At 31.9% G+C, this 16,837-nt stretch overlaps 2 protein-coding genes across 2 annotated transcripts in view; one reads left to right on the top strand and one right to left on the bottom strand.

Annotated features, from left to right (window-relative positions):
- Window positions 1-10,228, top strand: part of LOC111031130 (serine/threonine-protein kinase SIK2-like) — a 30,460-nt gene extending 20,232 nt beyond the window's left edge. Inside the window, exons 8-10 of the mRNA XM_022310946.1 lie at window positions 6-1,733; window positions 9,457-9,612; window positions 9,957-10,228. Coding sequence (XP_022166638.1) covers window positions 6-1,733; window positions 9,457-9,591 — 1,863 coding nt within the window. The 3' untranslated portion in view covers window positions 9,592-9,612; window positions 9,957-10,228. The remainder of the gene's footprint in view (window positions 1-5; window positions 1,734-9,456; window positions 9,613-9,956) is intronic.
- A 5,612-nt stretch (window positions 10,229-15,840) lies between these two features.
- Window positions 15,841-16,837, bottom strand: LOC111031135 (39S ribosomal protein L41, mitochondrial). Its single transcript, XM_022310952.1, has 4 exons — window positions 16,707-16,837; window positions 16,449-16,619; window positions 16,238-16,338; window positions 15,841-16,164 (listed from the first exon to the last, which is right to left on the bottom strand). The coding sequence occupies exons 2-4, from the start codon at window positions 16,603-16,605 to the stop codon at window positions 15,934-15,936; spliced, it is 489 nt and encodes a 162-aa protein (XP_022166644.1). The 5' UTR covers window positions 16,606-16,619; window positions 16,707-16,837; the 3' UTR covers window positions 15,841-15,933.

The following is a 16,837-nucleotide window of genomic DNA, read 5'->3' on the forward strand; positions in this document are numbered from 1 at the left end:
TCCAGTCGCTGAGGAATCGGACATACGATCATTACGCTGCCATTTACTATCTGCTGTTGGAGAAACTCAAGCAACAACAAGCGCAAGAGAACAGCAGCCACTACCTGCAGGACCGGCGGCTGTCGGAGAAACTGTTCTCCTACGAACAGCCGCAGCTGTTCACGGGACACTCGAGTCCCAACAAGCGGGCGTCGATTGACTGCCCTGCCGGGCACCAATACATGCAGCCTGACCTGTGGAAGCAGCCCAAAACCAGTGCGGCCGTGCACCTGAACAGCGGCCACACGCCGTCCAACCGACCGCGGTCGTACAGCCAGGGCCGGGCCGTGCAGCATTCTGTCAACCTGGCCGACCTCTGCAAGTCACCGCAGCAACAACACCCGCCGTTCAGAGAGCTGCCGCAGCTGCCGCAGCTGCCCAAGTTCAAGGGATGCAAACCGGACAAGATCGAGATGGCACTTCAGGCGCCGCACGACGACGGGCCGAAAATGTGCTATCACAACCGGTTGGATCACATGACCATGATGGCGCCGCAATACTCCACGTCGACGGACGAAGGCATCGAGACCGACCTGGAGGACGCCGCGGCTTCGTCCAGTCCCACGCAACAGTCACACCGTTCGGCGTACCCACTCACTGCAGCCGGCGGTGGCCCCGTAATCAAGAGCCACAGCCAGAACCTGGCGGATCACCTGCAGTGCGCGGCGAACCTGCAGCAGTACGAGTCGGACCTGCAGGTGTCCAGCCTGCCATCGTGCGCCAACGAATTGAAGTATGCCGTGGACTGCACCGCGATATGCTCGGCCGCGGCCGCAGCGGCTGCGGCCAACAGCTGTCCACCGCCGTCGTGGGACAAGCGCGCCTCGTTCCTGGCGCACAACCACAGTTCCGCAGGCGACGGCGTCCGGCCGCGCACCGACAACATGTCGCCGGTCAGCTTCCGGGAGGGAAGACGGGCTTCCGACGGACTGATGAACCAGATCGATCCGGCCGTCATGGCCGCGGCTGTCGTCGCGGTGGCCAACGCCGTGCAGTCGTCGTCGCCCAGGTCACCTCAACTCCAGCAGTACAACGGTCGCATGCCGGTAGGCGCCGGCAAACTGTTCCAGCTGCAAGAATGCGGCGGTGTACAAAAAGAACACGAGACGCTCAAGATGCTGTACCAGAGTTGTTTGCCCAACGACGAACAGTTGGCGTCGAACCGGAAGCAGGCCGCTGCGGCCGAGTACCGGTGTGGCAAGGACGTGCCGCCCAGGTCGCCGTCGGCCGCCATGGCCAAGCGGTTCAACTACACGGACGGTTACGCTCTGGACAAGGCCGGGCTCCAGCAGCAGCTGTTCCAGCAGCGGTTGCTCCAGCACAAGCGGACCGCGCTGCACAAGCAGGGCGCGGCGGCGTCGGCGGCGGCGTTCAGTCAGTGCGGCGTGACGATGACGGGTGCCGATTTGCCGGCCAACAAGCGGCAGCACCACGCTCACCGGCAGCCGTCGTTGCAGTACAACAACAAAGCTGTACAGCTATCGTCTCCCCAACACGGCGGCGGCGACGGCCACGGCCACGGGGCGACACAATTCCAATCGGACGGCAGCTGGCAATCGTTGCCGCACACCATGGCCACGTGCCAGATCAACGACTTCGACGGCCAGGCCAATTGGCTGTCGGTGCCCGACCCGCAACACCACTGGTACTGTACGTCCGGGCAGCAGTACAACTTCTCCAAGAATTATTCACAGGTGACCAGGTTTTTGGTTTTTATCGTAACAATATAATATAAAGGCGGTATTCCACTAACACCGTGTTCCGTGTTGGCCGTGTAGACCGTGTGATATCCAATGATATGATTGGATAGTTAATTTCATAACCGTAATTTAGATACCATGATATTCCACGTTACCACTTGTTACCATAAAGTTGAATTATTTCAACTTTTCACCGTGTGGTTATTGTTGGTATAATATCTAATATGATTTTTATAACTTGTAATAGTCGTTGTGGTAACATAAATAATAATAATAATAATTCTGCACAATATTCAACACGAACACGGTCTACACGGAACACGGTGTTAGTGGAATACCGCCTTTATACCTGATTAATGATAACTTGGCACACCCGATTTCTTGACCTGGGCTGCAATCAATGTATAACGATTGATTAAGATTTAAGTCGTCTAGACGTTTGGGGCAAACGGTTTTCGTAGGAGTAGATCGTTGATGACATTTATATGTTATGACTATTATTCTTATTTTTCATGATTATACCGACCTAGTCATTTTCCATCGATCTGTAAAATAGTTTATAACCAACCACTGTGTAGGTTGTATCCTGGAAAGTACCTACATGTGTCGCTGAGAATGTGAACTTGCACACCTCTAACATATCTATGACCAATTGTTTACCTCATATAATAATATGTTCAATGTCATACAAAAAACTTGACCACGTGGATTGAAACAATTGCGATTCAAACCACACGACCAACAACAATTGTAATTCTTTGTTCACACTCAATCCATAATAAATTAGGCTCCACAGACTGATGAGTCCTATAAAAATCGTGTGATCTGGCAAACCATTCGATTGGTAATTTTGCAAGATGACATTTGAATGGATTAATTAGGCTTTAAATATTTGAAATTTACATTTCACTAATAAATTGGATCAGTAGCATTAGTTTTTAAGAAGTTATCTGAAATAAAATCAGGTCATTCTACATTAAACAATATGATAAATATTGACGCCCTGGGGTCATGACGCGTGTGCAGTAGGGTTAACAAGAATCCGTGTATATTGTCGACAATTTCAGGTAATGGGTGTTAGTGTCATATATTATTCATTCATCTTATCCTCTGAATCTGATTCAGGAAATGTTATTGTTTTCTCACACAATAGTTTATGAATCCGCGCATCTGAGATTTATTTTTTAAATACCTAGCTATTGTTGAAGTAGTCTCGGATTTCTTTAGTAGAATATTTAGGTAAATTTTTTTTTACAATATTCTTGATTTTTATGTTAAACATTTGAAATAATTTTATAAAATTGCGCTGTAATAAGTAAGATTCATATGCGTTTATGGCGTGTACCTATTAATATAATATTTGGTCCTTTATAATATATATATAATATAGTTACAATGTACGCAAAATATAAAATACAAATCATAATTACTTTTGAAAAATATTATACCTAATGTATAATTATAGTGTATGTTTATGAAGCTATAAGTATTTGGTTATGTTTTATATGAAAGCTCCTTATTGTCTATATAGTAAATAGCATGTCTATAGGCATAGTAGTTAAAGGTATCTACAATCTACATAGATCAAAGTAGTAAATACTTACGAATAGAGTTGAGAGGTTAACGGACAATGTCATCTGAACTCAGATAATAAATACATATTTTCACTCACGTATGGCTATAATATTTTATTGATTCGTTTATTTTTCTTTTTGTTGCATAAAAAAAAAATTGAATACACTTAATAATTAAAGTTCACGCATGATAAATGCGATGACTAACCGATAACCATTAAAATTCTATAATTTTTACTAACAAATTTATTTTTAAAAATTTAATAATATTTAAATAAAACTAAAAATTTTTAAATAATGATATCATCTATTATCTATTAATCGTAGTTATATACAATTTATATCTCTAATTAAATACCTTTTTTAAACTTTTGTTTATTGCAAAATACATGTATAGTATACCAGCGAGAATGAAGAACCTTGACCGAATTTTCGTTCTGACTGAATCACATCTTATTTCAATGTTTGTAGATGTCGAACCTGTCTTTAAATATTATTACTAACGCATTCAAAAAGTTTGCATGTATAACAATTAAGCATTTAATTATGCATAAAATAAATTATACAATTGTATTAACATACAATGATACTAATAGACAATAGTTAATACTTAAACATTCTTGATTGTTAACGTTAACAATGATAAATGTTTCAATGCCTTAGATTAACGTGTGGACATTTTAATTCAAATAGTGGAATAGTAATTTTTGAACAAGTCAATTATTAAATCCTTATTTTATAATTATTTTTTCAAGTAATATTTTAAAATTCCACACTCCTGTATTTTTTACTAAATATACACATTGGACATTGATAGGTGAACAATGAATTCAAGGTTAGTAAACCAAGAATACTTCTATAATTGTTTTTAAAGTAGTTAAATTCGTGTAAAATAATATAACATTTTAATATTTAAAATGGAAAAAAGTATCCACCTACCTCATCGTTATGAGTTACAACTAACGAGTAATGACTATTTCAATAATTTTTTACAAAAAGTAGAAATAATACTTTTGAAAAACAAATAACGCTTTTACAGTGAGATTAAATGTTTGATATTGATTAGTTCTTATTCATATATAATATATATATATAATTTATACATTGTACGTTCACATTGTACAGGGTTTCTGTGGTGGGGCATAACTATGTATCGATTAGATATAAGTTTGTAAGTAATACGAGTAGATATTTATGCGTAAGTACCTAAGTATTTAATATTATGACTTAAAATAGTTGTAATTAAATAAAAACCTACTTAATGGCAAACACTATTTGTTTCTTCATATAGCAATAATAATACAATAAACATTTTAAATGTAAGCTCATAATTACATCTAAACATAATATATTATTATCTTTATAAAATGTACCTTAATGTCTTTAAGCCTAAGATGCTTGTAATTTATTAGACCAAGATTATAATTCTGTATTTTTATTTGTTCCATGCAATTGAACTCTTTATCTAACAATAAATTATAATATTTTATAAAACACAAAATAAAATTATTCGAGGAAGTCCCACTTTTTGAATTCACGTAATTATAATATGCAGGTTTATTATATAACTATAAGTTTATACGTATTAGTTACCTATTAGTAATTACTTTCTATTAAGTAAATTTAGTTTTAAAAAAAAAATGAATAATTGAATATTTATACAACATTTATTTGCTATAGCCTATATTAATCAAAATAATTACATACAAATTGTACATATATTATACTTATTATGATTTATGAGAATATTTTGTCGTAATTGTTTCTTCGGTATTTATAGGGTCAAAGTATACTATATGGAGTGTAAGCGTGGGCAGTGGGCACTAAGCAAGGTCGTTTAATATTCTAGAAAACTGTAACACGTAGGTAATAGTAGGTATGAGTGATATTTGAAAACGTATAGACTTATATCCACTTCTTTTTGTGAATGGATTTTGGATAGGGTAAAAAATAAAAAATGCATCTCAATTAATATTGTATACACCCAAGTCGGAGGGTTTCCACAATGGTGGGCCTCCCTTAACACGTGATTTCGTGTTGTTATTTTAATCTTAAATTATAAAATGTATTTATTGGGTGTATAAAAACTGTTACAGTTTGCAAATATACTATTTTGTTAAAATAAAAAAATAAAAATTCATATGAAACATTTTGAAAATATGAACATAGTTAATTCAGTTTATGCTCTTGAAAAACTTTTATCGTATATCTATTAATAATTTTGTACCCAATTAGGTAGATATTAAATGTATTCTAATCAAAGGTGGGCAAGTTAATGAAAATAATTAACTCAAGTTAAGTTAAGTTAAGAGGACACAAGATCGATAAGTTAAAAGTTAACAGTTAACAAATTATAAGCTTAACTCGATAAGTTAAAAGTTAATATAAAAAAAAATTAACTTAACTCAGTTTAAAAAAAGTTAATCTATTTTTTTTTAAGTACCTAAATCACATAAAGAGTGAATGTGTCCTTCTAGTTTCTAATTTATAAATTATAAATCAATTTGATTTAACTTTTATTATAATGTGCACTGTATACCCTTTTACTTTTATATTATTTATTAAATTAAACTATAAAATAAATATATTAGTATACACAAAATTATGTTATCAAGAAAAAGTACAGAAATGTTTGTGTTATTATAGTATTGGATTATTTTTATTTTATACTGATATAGTAATATTTACGTATAAACAAAAAATTTCAAAATGTTTTTAACTTATTGGTTTTTTTTTTTAAATCAACTGAGAATAGCTAAGTTATTTCAACTGTAAATTAAACTAGTTAAGTTCATAAGTTAATTAGAAAACAAACTAACTAGTTAAGTTAAAAAGTTAAAAAAAAATAAACTTTTTAACTAGTTAATGGCCACCTTTGATTCTAATATGTTACCCAATTTCTGCGGAAATAATGTCCATTTTCCAATACCGTACGTCCATATCTAATCTTGAAAGATTTAATCAAATTTAGCATAGTATAGGTACCTACAGCTAGGTAGATGTAACATAATAGAGTATAATTGTATACATTTATAATGCTATATATGCCATTATTATACATTTATACCTAGGTTCTGTTTTCAATTCAACCAGACTTATGTATAATATATTATATAATTATACTACCATAAGGTACATTCGATGTTCAATTTGTTGTTTTATTAAAGTGATATGACAAACACATTCACTGCACTTTGGACTCTAATTTGGAAATAAGATTGCATTATAACTAATAACTATAGTATTTATTTATTTGTAATAATTATGACAACTGATGAAACTATGAACTAAGTTAGCTCATAGCTAGGTATGACTGGTAATTGGTATGAGAATCACAATTCACAAACAAAATGACAAACAACTGTTTACAAATATTATTAAAAAAAACAACAATGTTACGATTATAATAACCGAACACGTATAACGTTAAAAACTTTTCAATTGCAGTCTGCAGTAATAATTTAATTGGATGCTATAAAATATCAATAGTTTGCTGATAGTATGGTAGTGTAGCTAGTAATATGACGAATTAAATGTATTATTAGATTTATATAGATATTACTGTTAATAGATGAATTGTAATTTAAAATTTGGTTTTTTTTTTGCTGATATAATTTTTTATTTTGCTTACAATTTGTAACATACCTATATGGCTATACATATATTATTATTGTAAGATTAAACTATAGACATAATAGTTATTATGTCTATGAATAAAGCCTAAAATATTCTACACATTATTATATGATTTATGAATCATGGACACCAGCTATACCGATTACCGGTTATACAGTTACCTGTCTACTTGTAAATTACATTTGATAATTATTAACATTGAATATCTTATGGGCTTTTTACAGTTTCAAATTAACTATAGTAGTTACCTAAGTACATTAGACTACGTACTGCCTAGTATAAAAGTAGACATAAATAACGCTAATACGAATACGCGGCCACAGCAGTATCGAGAGGTAGCCGTTGGCTGATTGCGCTTTGGTCGGACCTGGACGTAGGTACTTGATACAATGCCAGATTGAGGAATGTGGAGGACTTGGGGCCCCTATTTTGTAGAGGTCAATTTTTAATTACACATTATGTAGGTATATTAATTTATATTGGCGCAAAACGTAAACATAATTAATGTAATCTGCAGTTAAGATAATTAATTATGTTTAACAATAATTAGATTACTTTTGACTTAATACGGGCTACCTTATTCATGTGATGAGAAAAATCAAATTGTGTAGGACCCCCCCTTTAAATACGTCCCTGTACTTACATAATAAAAATGTATTATTTTATTTTTTACCTTGAACATATACGATCTATACTAAAAAAAAAGTACAATAAGCATAATGTATGTTTTTTTAATTAAGCGCAGTGGCTTGGGTGACTTGAGGGAAGAACCTACTTGTGATGGTACTTCGGACACAATAAAAATAAATAATATTTCGGACATTGGATGTCACGTGCGAGCGTGCGACAATATATAATAATAATAATCATGTTGTAAGCCCACTGGCCATGTTGTTGAGGGTCTTTTATCAAAAACATTAAGTTAAATAAATAAATAATAATCATAATGATCTGAGGCAGACACACACACCTACATACGATATATTTAATAATATAATAATATAATATTCATTATCACTCTAGTCGTTTTGTGACTTTGTCTTTGTGTCTCTGTATACGTGATTATGACGTTATAAATTATGATTATTTCGACTTAACTTTTGATAGTAGGTACCTAATCTAACCTTAATAATACGATGCATGTACGATGATTTTTCGATGGAACGATCTTACGTCACGCCGCGCGCTGTTCTGCAACGATGCCAATACATAGATCATGTCATTATAACAATAATATTAATATATGATACAAGCGTTGAAGTGTATCCAAGGCCAAAACTTGGACTGAAGGGGTCCTGGGGCAGAACTCAACACAGGGCCCTTTTTATCAATCATTTTCAATGCACAGGTCATGAAAAAAAATGTAATTAAATTTATTCATAACGAGTCGAAAAAAATGTATTACAGTCATGAGTACATTGAGTATTTCTTTCTCAACATTTATAATGGAAAATCACTTATCAATCCATATAGAAACGTTTTTCCTCGATTTCATTGAAGCGAATTCGACAGTTACTCTATTAAAATTAATTCTGCGTGCTTTCAGATTATCAACGGATAGTAATGTCAAGCTGCTCAGTCTTTCTTGCTCCATTAAGCTATGTCAATAGTTCTAGATCGATTTCAATTTTGAAAAAGATCGTAGTCAGGGAAACTGTCAAAAACATTAGAAGGGCCGTGCACACATCTGAATAGCTCGATTTTCAAGTATTTTGGCCTTGTCATCGTTTTGTTCAATCGAAACGTGTTGACAATTTTACACTGATTATCAGGGCGCATATTTCCGCATACTGTGAATAACAGGCACACAGACGAATTGCCGAACGGTCGAGTTAAAAAACAAACCTAGCTTCGCTTTGCCCGTAAAATGAATTATTTTTTGTTTTCTGCCAAAGACCCCCTATATGAGTGGTTCTGGGGTATTGCCCTATCAATATGTACCTACAAAATATGGTTTTCCCCAATAACAATAGTACGTGAATATTCCAGACCATTCTCGAATCCCAACAAAATAAAATAAAAATTATAACTATCAAATATTCAAATACACAATTTGTTTTGACGTCTGATGCGGTTTGATTACATTCAGGGGTCTTAGCCCCCCCCCCCAAATCCGTCTATGGTTTTACAGTTAATTATAGGTACTTATATACAATGAAATGATAATTGTTTATTTTTCTCTCTATTCATTTAGATCCCATTGAATTTTCATACTTGTAAGTACCTAGGACGTGCAACATAATACCTAGATCAAACAGGGTTGAATTTGGGACAGTTTTAAAATTGAATTAGAAATTATGGGATCCGAATTGAGAATTTTATGGAACGAATAATTATTGTAAAGATAGTGTAGTAAAATGCAAAATCTAGTTTTGTCTCAAGTCTATCGGTTTATAAGAAATGATGGTATTGTGTGTACCAATACCGGTATACGTAATAATAATAACTTAATATTGTAGCAGTGTTGTTACGAGTTTAAGTTTGTAATTTCCAACGTGTTTTCACAGCTCAGTAGTACGGTAAACGTGCCAATGGGCAGTTCTTTGTTGGCGGCCAACGACGTGATGTGGACATCACCAAGACTGCAATCGCTGTCGGAAAACACAATTTCGGAACTCGGAGAACAAATGGAATCCGGTTAAGTTCACGTTCTGTCAAGTTTGGTAGGTGCATAATACAAAATTGATATTTTGATATCTGGTATTTCTGTTTAAATGTATCGAATCGACAATCGCAGACAGCACCCAGTATACGGTAGAAATTAAAAAAAGAAATATTTATTTTAGTCTCTTTTCCGGATTTTATCTATTCGATTTATGTATTATATATTATTCGATACCTACATATTTAGATGTATATAGCTAATAGCTATACACTTGATTTTGAGTTATGAACTTAGGTGTGTTATATTATGACCTTTGAGTTTTGAGTTATCTTTATTGTTGTGTCTCAGACATCTGCACTCGATACTGTAGATGTATAATATATTATGAATTTTTTTTTTTAGATCCTAGACACGCGAACAAAATTATTATCACACAGATATTAAGTATATTTTATACAACACACACTCAAGTACTCAACATTCATTAGTCGAGACATCATGTTTTTATTACAATATTAGACATATTTGTGTTGGTTATTGTTTTTTTTTTTTTTTTATACATATATATAACATAACTATGTTTTTTGTTTTAAGTACATCTTAGAATTCACCGACGAGTAAAATAATTGTAATCGAAACAATCCAATTTGTGAAATAAATGGTTTTTAATCAAATTTCTTTATTACTTTTTAAGGTATTACCTTGCTGTCATTCGAGTGCAGACTGTATAGTTAAAATATAGGTAGTTACGAAAGCTATATGAGGTACAACTCTGTTGCAGATTTGATTTGAAGACTCTCGGCTCAACATTTATTTTATTTTTCGAATAGTCCTATATTATGTATCTTCTCCGATTTTAATTTCAATGAAAAACTGGAGATATGAAGCAGTTAATGTCTAGTTTTTCAGTTAAGTATGTTAGTTACGTATAATTATTCGACCGTGGATTATGTGTATTTGAATTCGATTATTATCTGCGGTAAAATAGTGGGGGAGAGGGGTTGGACCTGGAGTACAGTAGCCCGGCAATTTTAGTGTCCCATTGAAATAAATTTGCAATTTTTGAAATTTTGAAAGAAATACTTATTTTATATTAAATAATATTTTATGATACATATGGGTATACATATTTATCAAGTAATTGAAGCCTTGAAGGTCTTACAACCGGATGAATCTAATTTTTTGAAATTCCGCTTTTTGACGGAAATCGATAAAAGAAAATGTTCTGAAAACAGATGCAACAATCAAATAGTCAATAGGTAACTCTGATTATTGACATTTGACAAAGAAGTTATTATTGAAATATTGCTTATAATATTACCTAGATCATTAGGTACCGCAAAATGGGGTGATAAAAACATTTTTGAACTTTGAAGTATCATAAGACTTTTCTATTTAGGCTTTATAAATGATCAATACATCAAAAAAATGGTCTCGTTGAGCACTTCACATGCGTATAAACGAATTTTTTATATTATGTTTAACAATTTATTTTACATATATTTTTAAGTGCTTTGTTTCTCCAACAGACGGTGTCAATAGAAACATTTATGGTTTTTTGGTGTATTTTCTATTTTACCAACTCAAGGGTCAAAAGAAACAATTGTTGAAAATTGTAATAATAAAGAGAATAAAATTGTCAGTTAAAAACCTTTTTTTATTTATTTTTTAACTTAAATATTTCAGTTAAAAAAATAAGAACAATATAAAGGTAAATTTGCAAAATAAAAATTTAATATTTTTAAATCAGTCTTTAGGCCTTTAGGGTGTCCTTTCCAAATTGAGACATAATTTACACTTTATAAATTGTAGGTAATACTTGTAGACTAGGAACTTGATTTACAATCATACTTAAATTTAAATAATTATTTGTATGTTCTACTATATTATGTGTTTCTATTCACCCCTAAAATGGTCAAAGTCAGTTTAACCTAAGAATTGAAATGATTAATTAATTTTGTTAAATAATAGTTACGATTTTCACAACTAATTTTAACAAGAGAAATTAAAATTTTTATAGTATTTACTTGATAACAAGAACCGTTGATTTTCGTTAAAAATTATTAGAATTATTATCAGTTGCTGTTTATCAATTTTTATCCCTGTGGCAGTAGAAATAAACAGAAAGGTTAGAGTTCATCGAATCTTGTTCTAATCTATACTCGATTTGGTGAATGTTTCATATTGATAATTTCAACATTCAGTCGGGGAGACGTCGCAGTAAAAGCTTTCCCGATTTTGTTTCTATTCACACCATCGTGTCTATTCACCTCGTTTTGGTGTATAAAGAATATAATAAGCAAAATTTAACAAAATTAGTCACAAAAAAATGTTTGATTTGTACTGAAAAATTCCAAAAAGTGGATTTATCTGATTGTTGAAGCGAGCTTTTCAATTTCGGTATTTTAAGCTGTGACTTAATCATTGATTAGCGATTACCTGAAAATTATCGTGTATGGGACACCCGTATCGCTTCAAGCTTGTATAATGGGTTGTATTTTATTATTGGAACTTTTGTAGGTATAGGGCCCTTCAAAATCATTATATTTAGTACAGGGGCCAAAAATTTGATACAGGGGGGGGGGGAGGCAAAGTCAAATTGTTACATTAGGCATAATAATTACCGTATCAATAAGTGAAGATATATATTTAAGAAAAATATGACAATTCAATGTACAACAGATTTAATTTATTATTGTTATTTTAAATAAAGTTAAATAACAACTGCAGTTGTTAAAAAATAGTCTTATAAAATAGTCTCTTTTAAAATATGGAAATATGAAATTTAGGTATTATATATTATTATACCATTGGTTCCCAAATGTTTTTTTTCGGTGATGCCCTGTTTTGGACTAAATTCAACCAAGGTGCCCTACCGTAATTACCTCGAAAAATATACATAAAAAACACTTATTCACATTGTCAATCGGTTCGGATTCGATCAGTCTGAATCAAAATACACGAGATTTAATTTGAAATCAACGAAAATGACAATAAATCATAAATAATTTGTTACGAGCCACGGTGCCCCCGGTAAGTGCTCGCGGTACACAGCTTGGGAACCGCTGTATTGTAGTATAGTAAAATACGGAAGCCGAGACCGTATAATATAATAATAATGGTTACACTTAAAATCATAATACGTCAATGCGATAAAAAGAAACAATAATGGTCTATATAACTATGGACTGTATCTTCTAACTCAAAAAAAGGGCTTTTGTATCAAAACCTATTTTACATTCAGCATTCAACTCACGTGCTCAACATTTAGATTTGATATAGTTATGCACTCACAGAATGTAAATTGATTCTGACTTACAATGATCTATTATTCAGTACTTTTTATCAAAACCAGGATTCGTGACACGTAGGTACCTACCTATGACTGTTAATAAAAAGACTATTGTAAGTGTTAATATTAAATGTATTATGATTGTTCCAAGTTATTGAAAATATATTTTGTAATTATGAATATTTTTAGATATTTAGGCACTTTATAATTGTAAGGGTCGGGTGTGTTAAGACCTGTATTTTTGGGGGGAGGGACTTAATCCCTACTAATGGGGATGGGGGCTTCAGCCCCGGACCCAGACATTATTAGGGGCCCTCATATAATACTCTTATACAGTCATATATTATGGTTTATATTTTATACTAATCAACATTAAACAATTACTTTTAGACGTATGATGTAATTTATTTATAATCTAAAAAATAAATTGAATATAAAAAGCGGATAAGTGGATGTCGCTCTGCTGTACGCCTCTACAGTAGGTCACAAGTGGGTCACTCGTCACTGTAATGGATGGTGTTAATTTTGAATTCAATGATAAAAAATCATTGCATACGAAAAACGATTCGGAGCGAAGACGGTCTGTCAACCTATAATAATATAATATTACTTAGGAATTAGTATATTTGATGGTATTATTGTGATTAAAGTAATATATTTTACTATTAAGTATTATAGTACAACGATTTCATTCATTTTTGCAAAAAAAAAAATAATACATTTGAGAAGTCATTATATGTGTATACAATTTAATTACGTATATTGTATATACTTTAAAAGTTTCAAGTGCCCGTGAATAATATTTTTAAATTACAACAAAATGATTTCAATCATTATTCTTGGTTATTTAATATGTTATTTTGTTCATATTTGAACATAAAACAACTGTGCTTTATATTATGATTAAATATTTTTGATACAGATAAAAAACTGCTTAAGTGAAACTTTCTTTTAAAATTTCAATCCTTAGCTATAAAAGTTGAAAATTAAAAAAATGTTTAACTATAAAACTATTTGTCAATTTTGAATGACGTAAATTTTGTCAACATTTTACTTTAAATGCTTATAACAAATCGCGCCTATATGTATTTTTAATATTTTTCAACTGCTATTGTAACAATATAATTATTATCAAGAGTCTTGTATTAAATATTCATGCTTTTTGACCCAACCAATACAATTTTATTGACATTTATAAAAAAAAAATTACAAAAAAAAGAAAATTGAAAGTGTTCGTCAACAGCTTATAACAAGCCAAAATATTTTAAAAATTTTATCAAGTATATGAATTAATGAAATAAACATTTGGTGTAAATTTCAAGTGTCCACATTTTTGAATTACAACAGTATAAGAAAATCGCTACAAGAGAAATCGAGTGAATATACAATGTTGTAAGAATTTCAACTTTAAACACTCATAAAATTTTAATTTTAATTTTTGGTAAAAATTTTTTATTTAAATAAATATATGAAAACTTATAAGGAAACTTGTAATAAATTTTAAAATCTTAGATTTAAAAAGAAAATTTTTTATGAATTTCTAACTTGAAATAATTTGCGATTTTTCGTGATTTTCGTGAATTTTGTCAAAATTCTAATTTCAGGCGCTCATGAAAAAATATTGCGGAAATACTATCAATTTTTTTTTTAATTTCCACTAACAATTACGAGGAACTTCGTATTACATTTTCAAGTTTTTTGACCAAGCGAAAAATATTTTATCGACATTACTTGAAAAAAAATTAATAATTGTCGAAAATTTGATATGCCTATAAATAGCTCAACATGGATCAAAATATTTTGAAAATTTTATGGCGTATAGAAAATACTAACTAAACATTCAATGAACATTTTATGTATCTACGGTCATTTGTTTTAGAGTTATACCAAAAACGATTATAAATTTATTCGAAAACTGGTTTTACGCAAAAATTCCCGTTTTCCTGTCGCTTTTGAAAACTATTGGGAATTTAAAATTTTGACCCCTTGAATGCACCAACTAGATTCACTTTCTTACCAGAAAAGTTGCTTTGGAAGATGATGGAGAGCTGAGTCTGATACTGGTGATTAGTAGTGAGATTTCCTATACGTATTTAAGTTTATTTTTACTTTTTAGAGTACAGCGAGTGGTCATGATTCGCGTTCACAAACAAGTCTCTGTGGAAATAAGGAATTCTATTATCAGTCATAATATTTATTCAAATACCTATTATTTTTGTATACAACTACCTACTTTTTACATAGCCCCATTTTCAAGATTTAGAAATCTAAAATGTTTAAATCATTTCTCCAATGGTCTTTTTGAGGGACTAAGGTGACTCGGAGGGAGGCTAAGCTGAGTAATAATAATGAAACATCAGAAATGTTTTTTAAATAGTAAGCAAATATACTTGGAAGTCAGAGTAGGTAATTTGTTATGACATTATTGAATTAGAATTTGGTGGAGCTAGCCCTGTACTATGATTAAATATATATATATATAAGTGTGTAATATACTTATATTATGAATGTATTAAAATAATCTTTAATCATATCTTGTGCTCGTGCATAATAAAACCATCAACCTACATGTTAATAATTTCTTGTCGTATATTGTACTCATGGTATAAAAGAAAATAAACACCTGTCCCTTGTTAAATAAAGATTGTTGTTTAGTCATTTTAAAACAACAAATTTGATCACAACTTTTAAAAATACAAACGGATTTTTATAAGAAACTACCTACATGCTTCCTATATTAAGTTTCTTATAATTGAAGTTTAAAACAAAGCATAATCATTGAAATAATAATAAAACCATTTAGCTCTATACAAATAATTAAATCAATTAAAAAAAAAAACCTAAATTTTTCTACAAATAAATTTAAATTGTCATTTGATAACACTACTGTTTGATCGTGTATTTAAAAGAAAATTCAAGAATTGCAAGTGAATTTGTCAATCAAATTATTATAATAAGAAAATTATATATAAATATATATATTAAAAAACCATATCATTAATATTATCCATATTATATTACTAAATTTGAAATAAATTCAAAACAACATGTATACAAAAATCTATCAATTAAACTAAGCATTTGAATTTATCTGCCTTGTGAGAACATATCACTGCCTGTTTGTCTCGCTTTTAGTTTAGCTTGTTCAGGTGATAATGATTCTTCCTCACTGGGTTCTATAGGTTCATAATTTTGTTTCAGTTTGTTATTCTTGAAATCATCTACAATCTTTTTGCGATAAACAGCGTTGAATAAATCTTGTGCTGTAAATTCAGATTGGGTAATTTCAGGAACCCTGTAGGACACGTACGGCTTTAACTGAAAGCAATGTCATAATAGTTCAGTATTAAACTCCAACAACATTTATCTACAAACACTTTAAAACACTCACATTGAAATTTTCCAAATCTGGAACAATAATATCTGGAATTTTTTCTTTGACAGTTACAAACTTGCGGCCAATCCTGACAGTGGTGTCTCGTATTCCATAATCTAGTTTTTAGAGAACAGTGTTTATTACTTATGAGTTAGCTCTTTGATATGATACCTAGTTAATATAATTCAAACATAGATAATACAATTTATTTGATTTGTTTAAGTACCGGAAATTTGAAAATCTTTATTGGGGTTTTCTTCTTGTTGTTTTCTGAACTGATTTGTTCCTCGATTGTACAGTATGAAGTTTTTGAAATTTCTCTTTCCGTTTCTTACCGTGCCAGTGGAAAATGATCTAACAAAGGTTTTTGCAGGGAGCGACATTTTGGGTAATGTTTCTGAAAAGTGAAAGTTCTTTATACGATGCCGGGTAGTTAAAATTACTAAGACAAAAGTTAAAACTTAAAATAATTGAGTATACTTACAAAATATGACAATTTAGTTCTGTAATAATTTTGTATTTACATTTACGCTGAATATTTTATATTCTGTGATAAGACCATGCTGTTATCAGTAAACACTATCTGGTACCGGCTTATCTTTATAGACCGATTTT

The sequence above is a fragment of the Myzus persicae genome, unplaced genomic scaffold, assembly GCF_001856785.1.
Source record: "Myzus persicae strain clone G006 unplaced genomic scaffold, MPER_G0061.0, whole genome shotgun sequence".
Classification (NCBI taxonomy): domain Eukaryota; kingdom Metazoa; phylum Arthropoda; class Insecta; order Hemiptera; family Aphididae; genus Myzus; species Myzus persicae.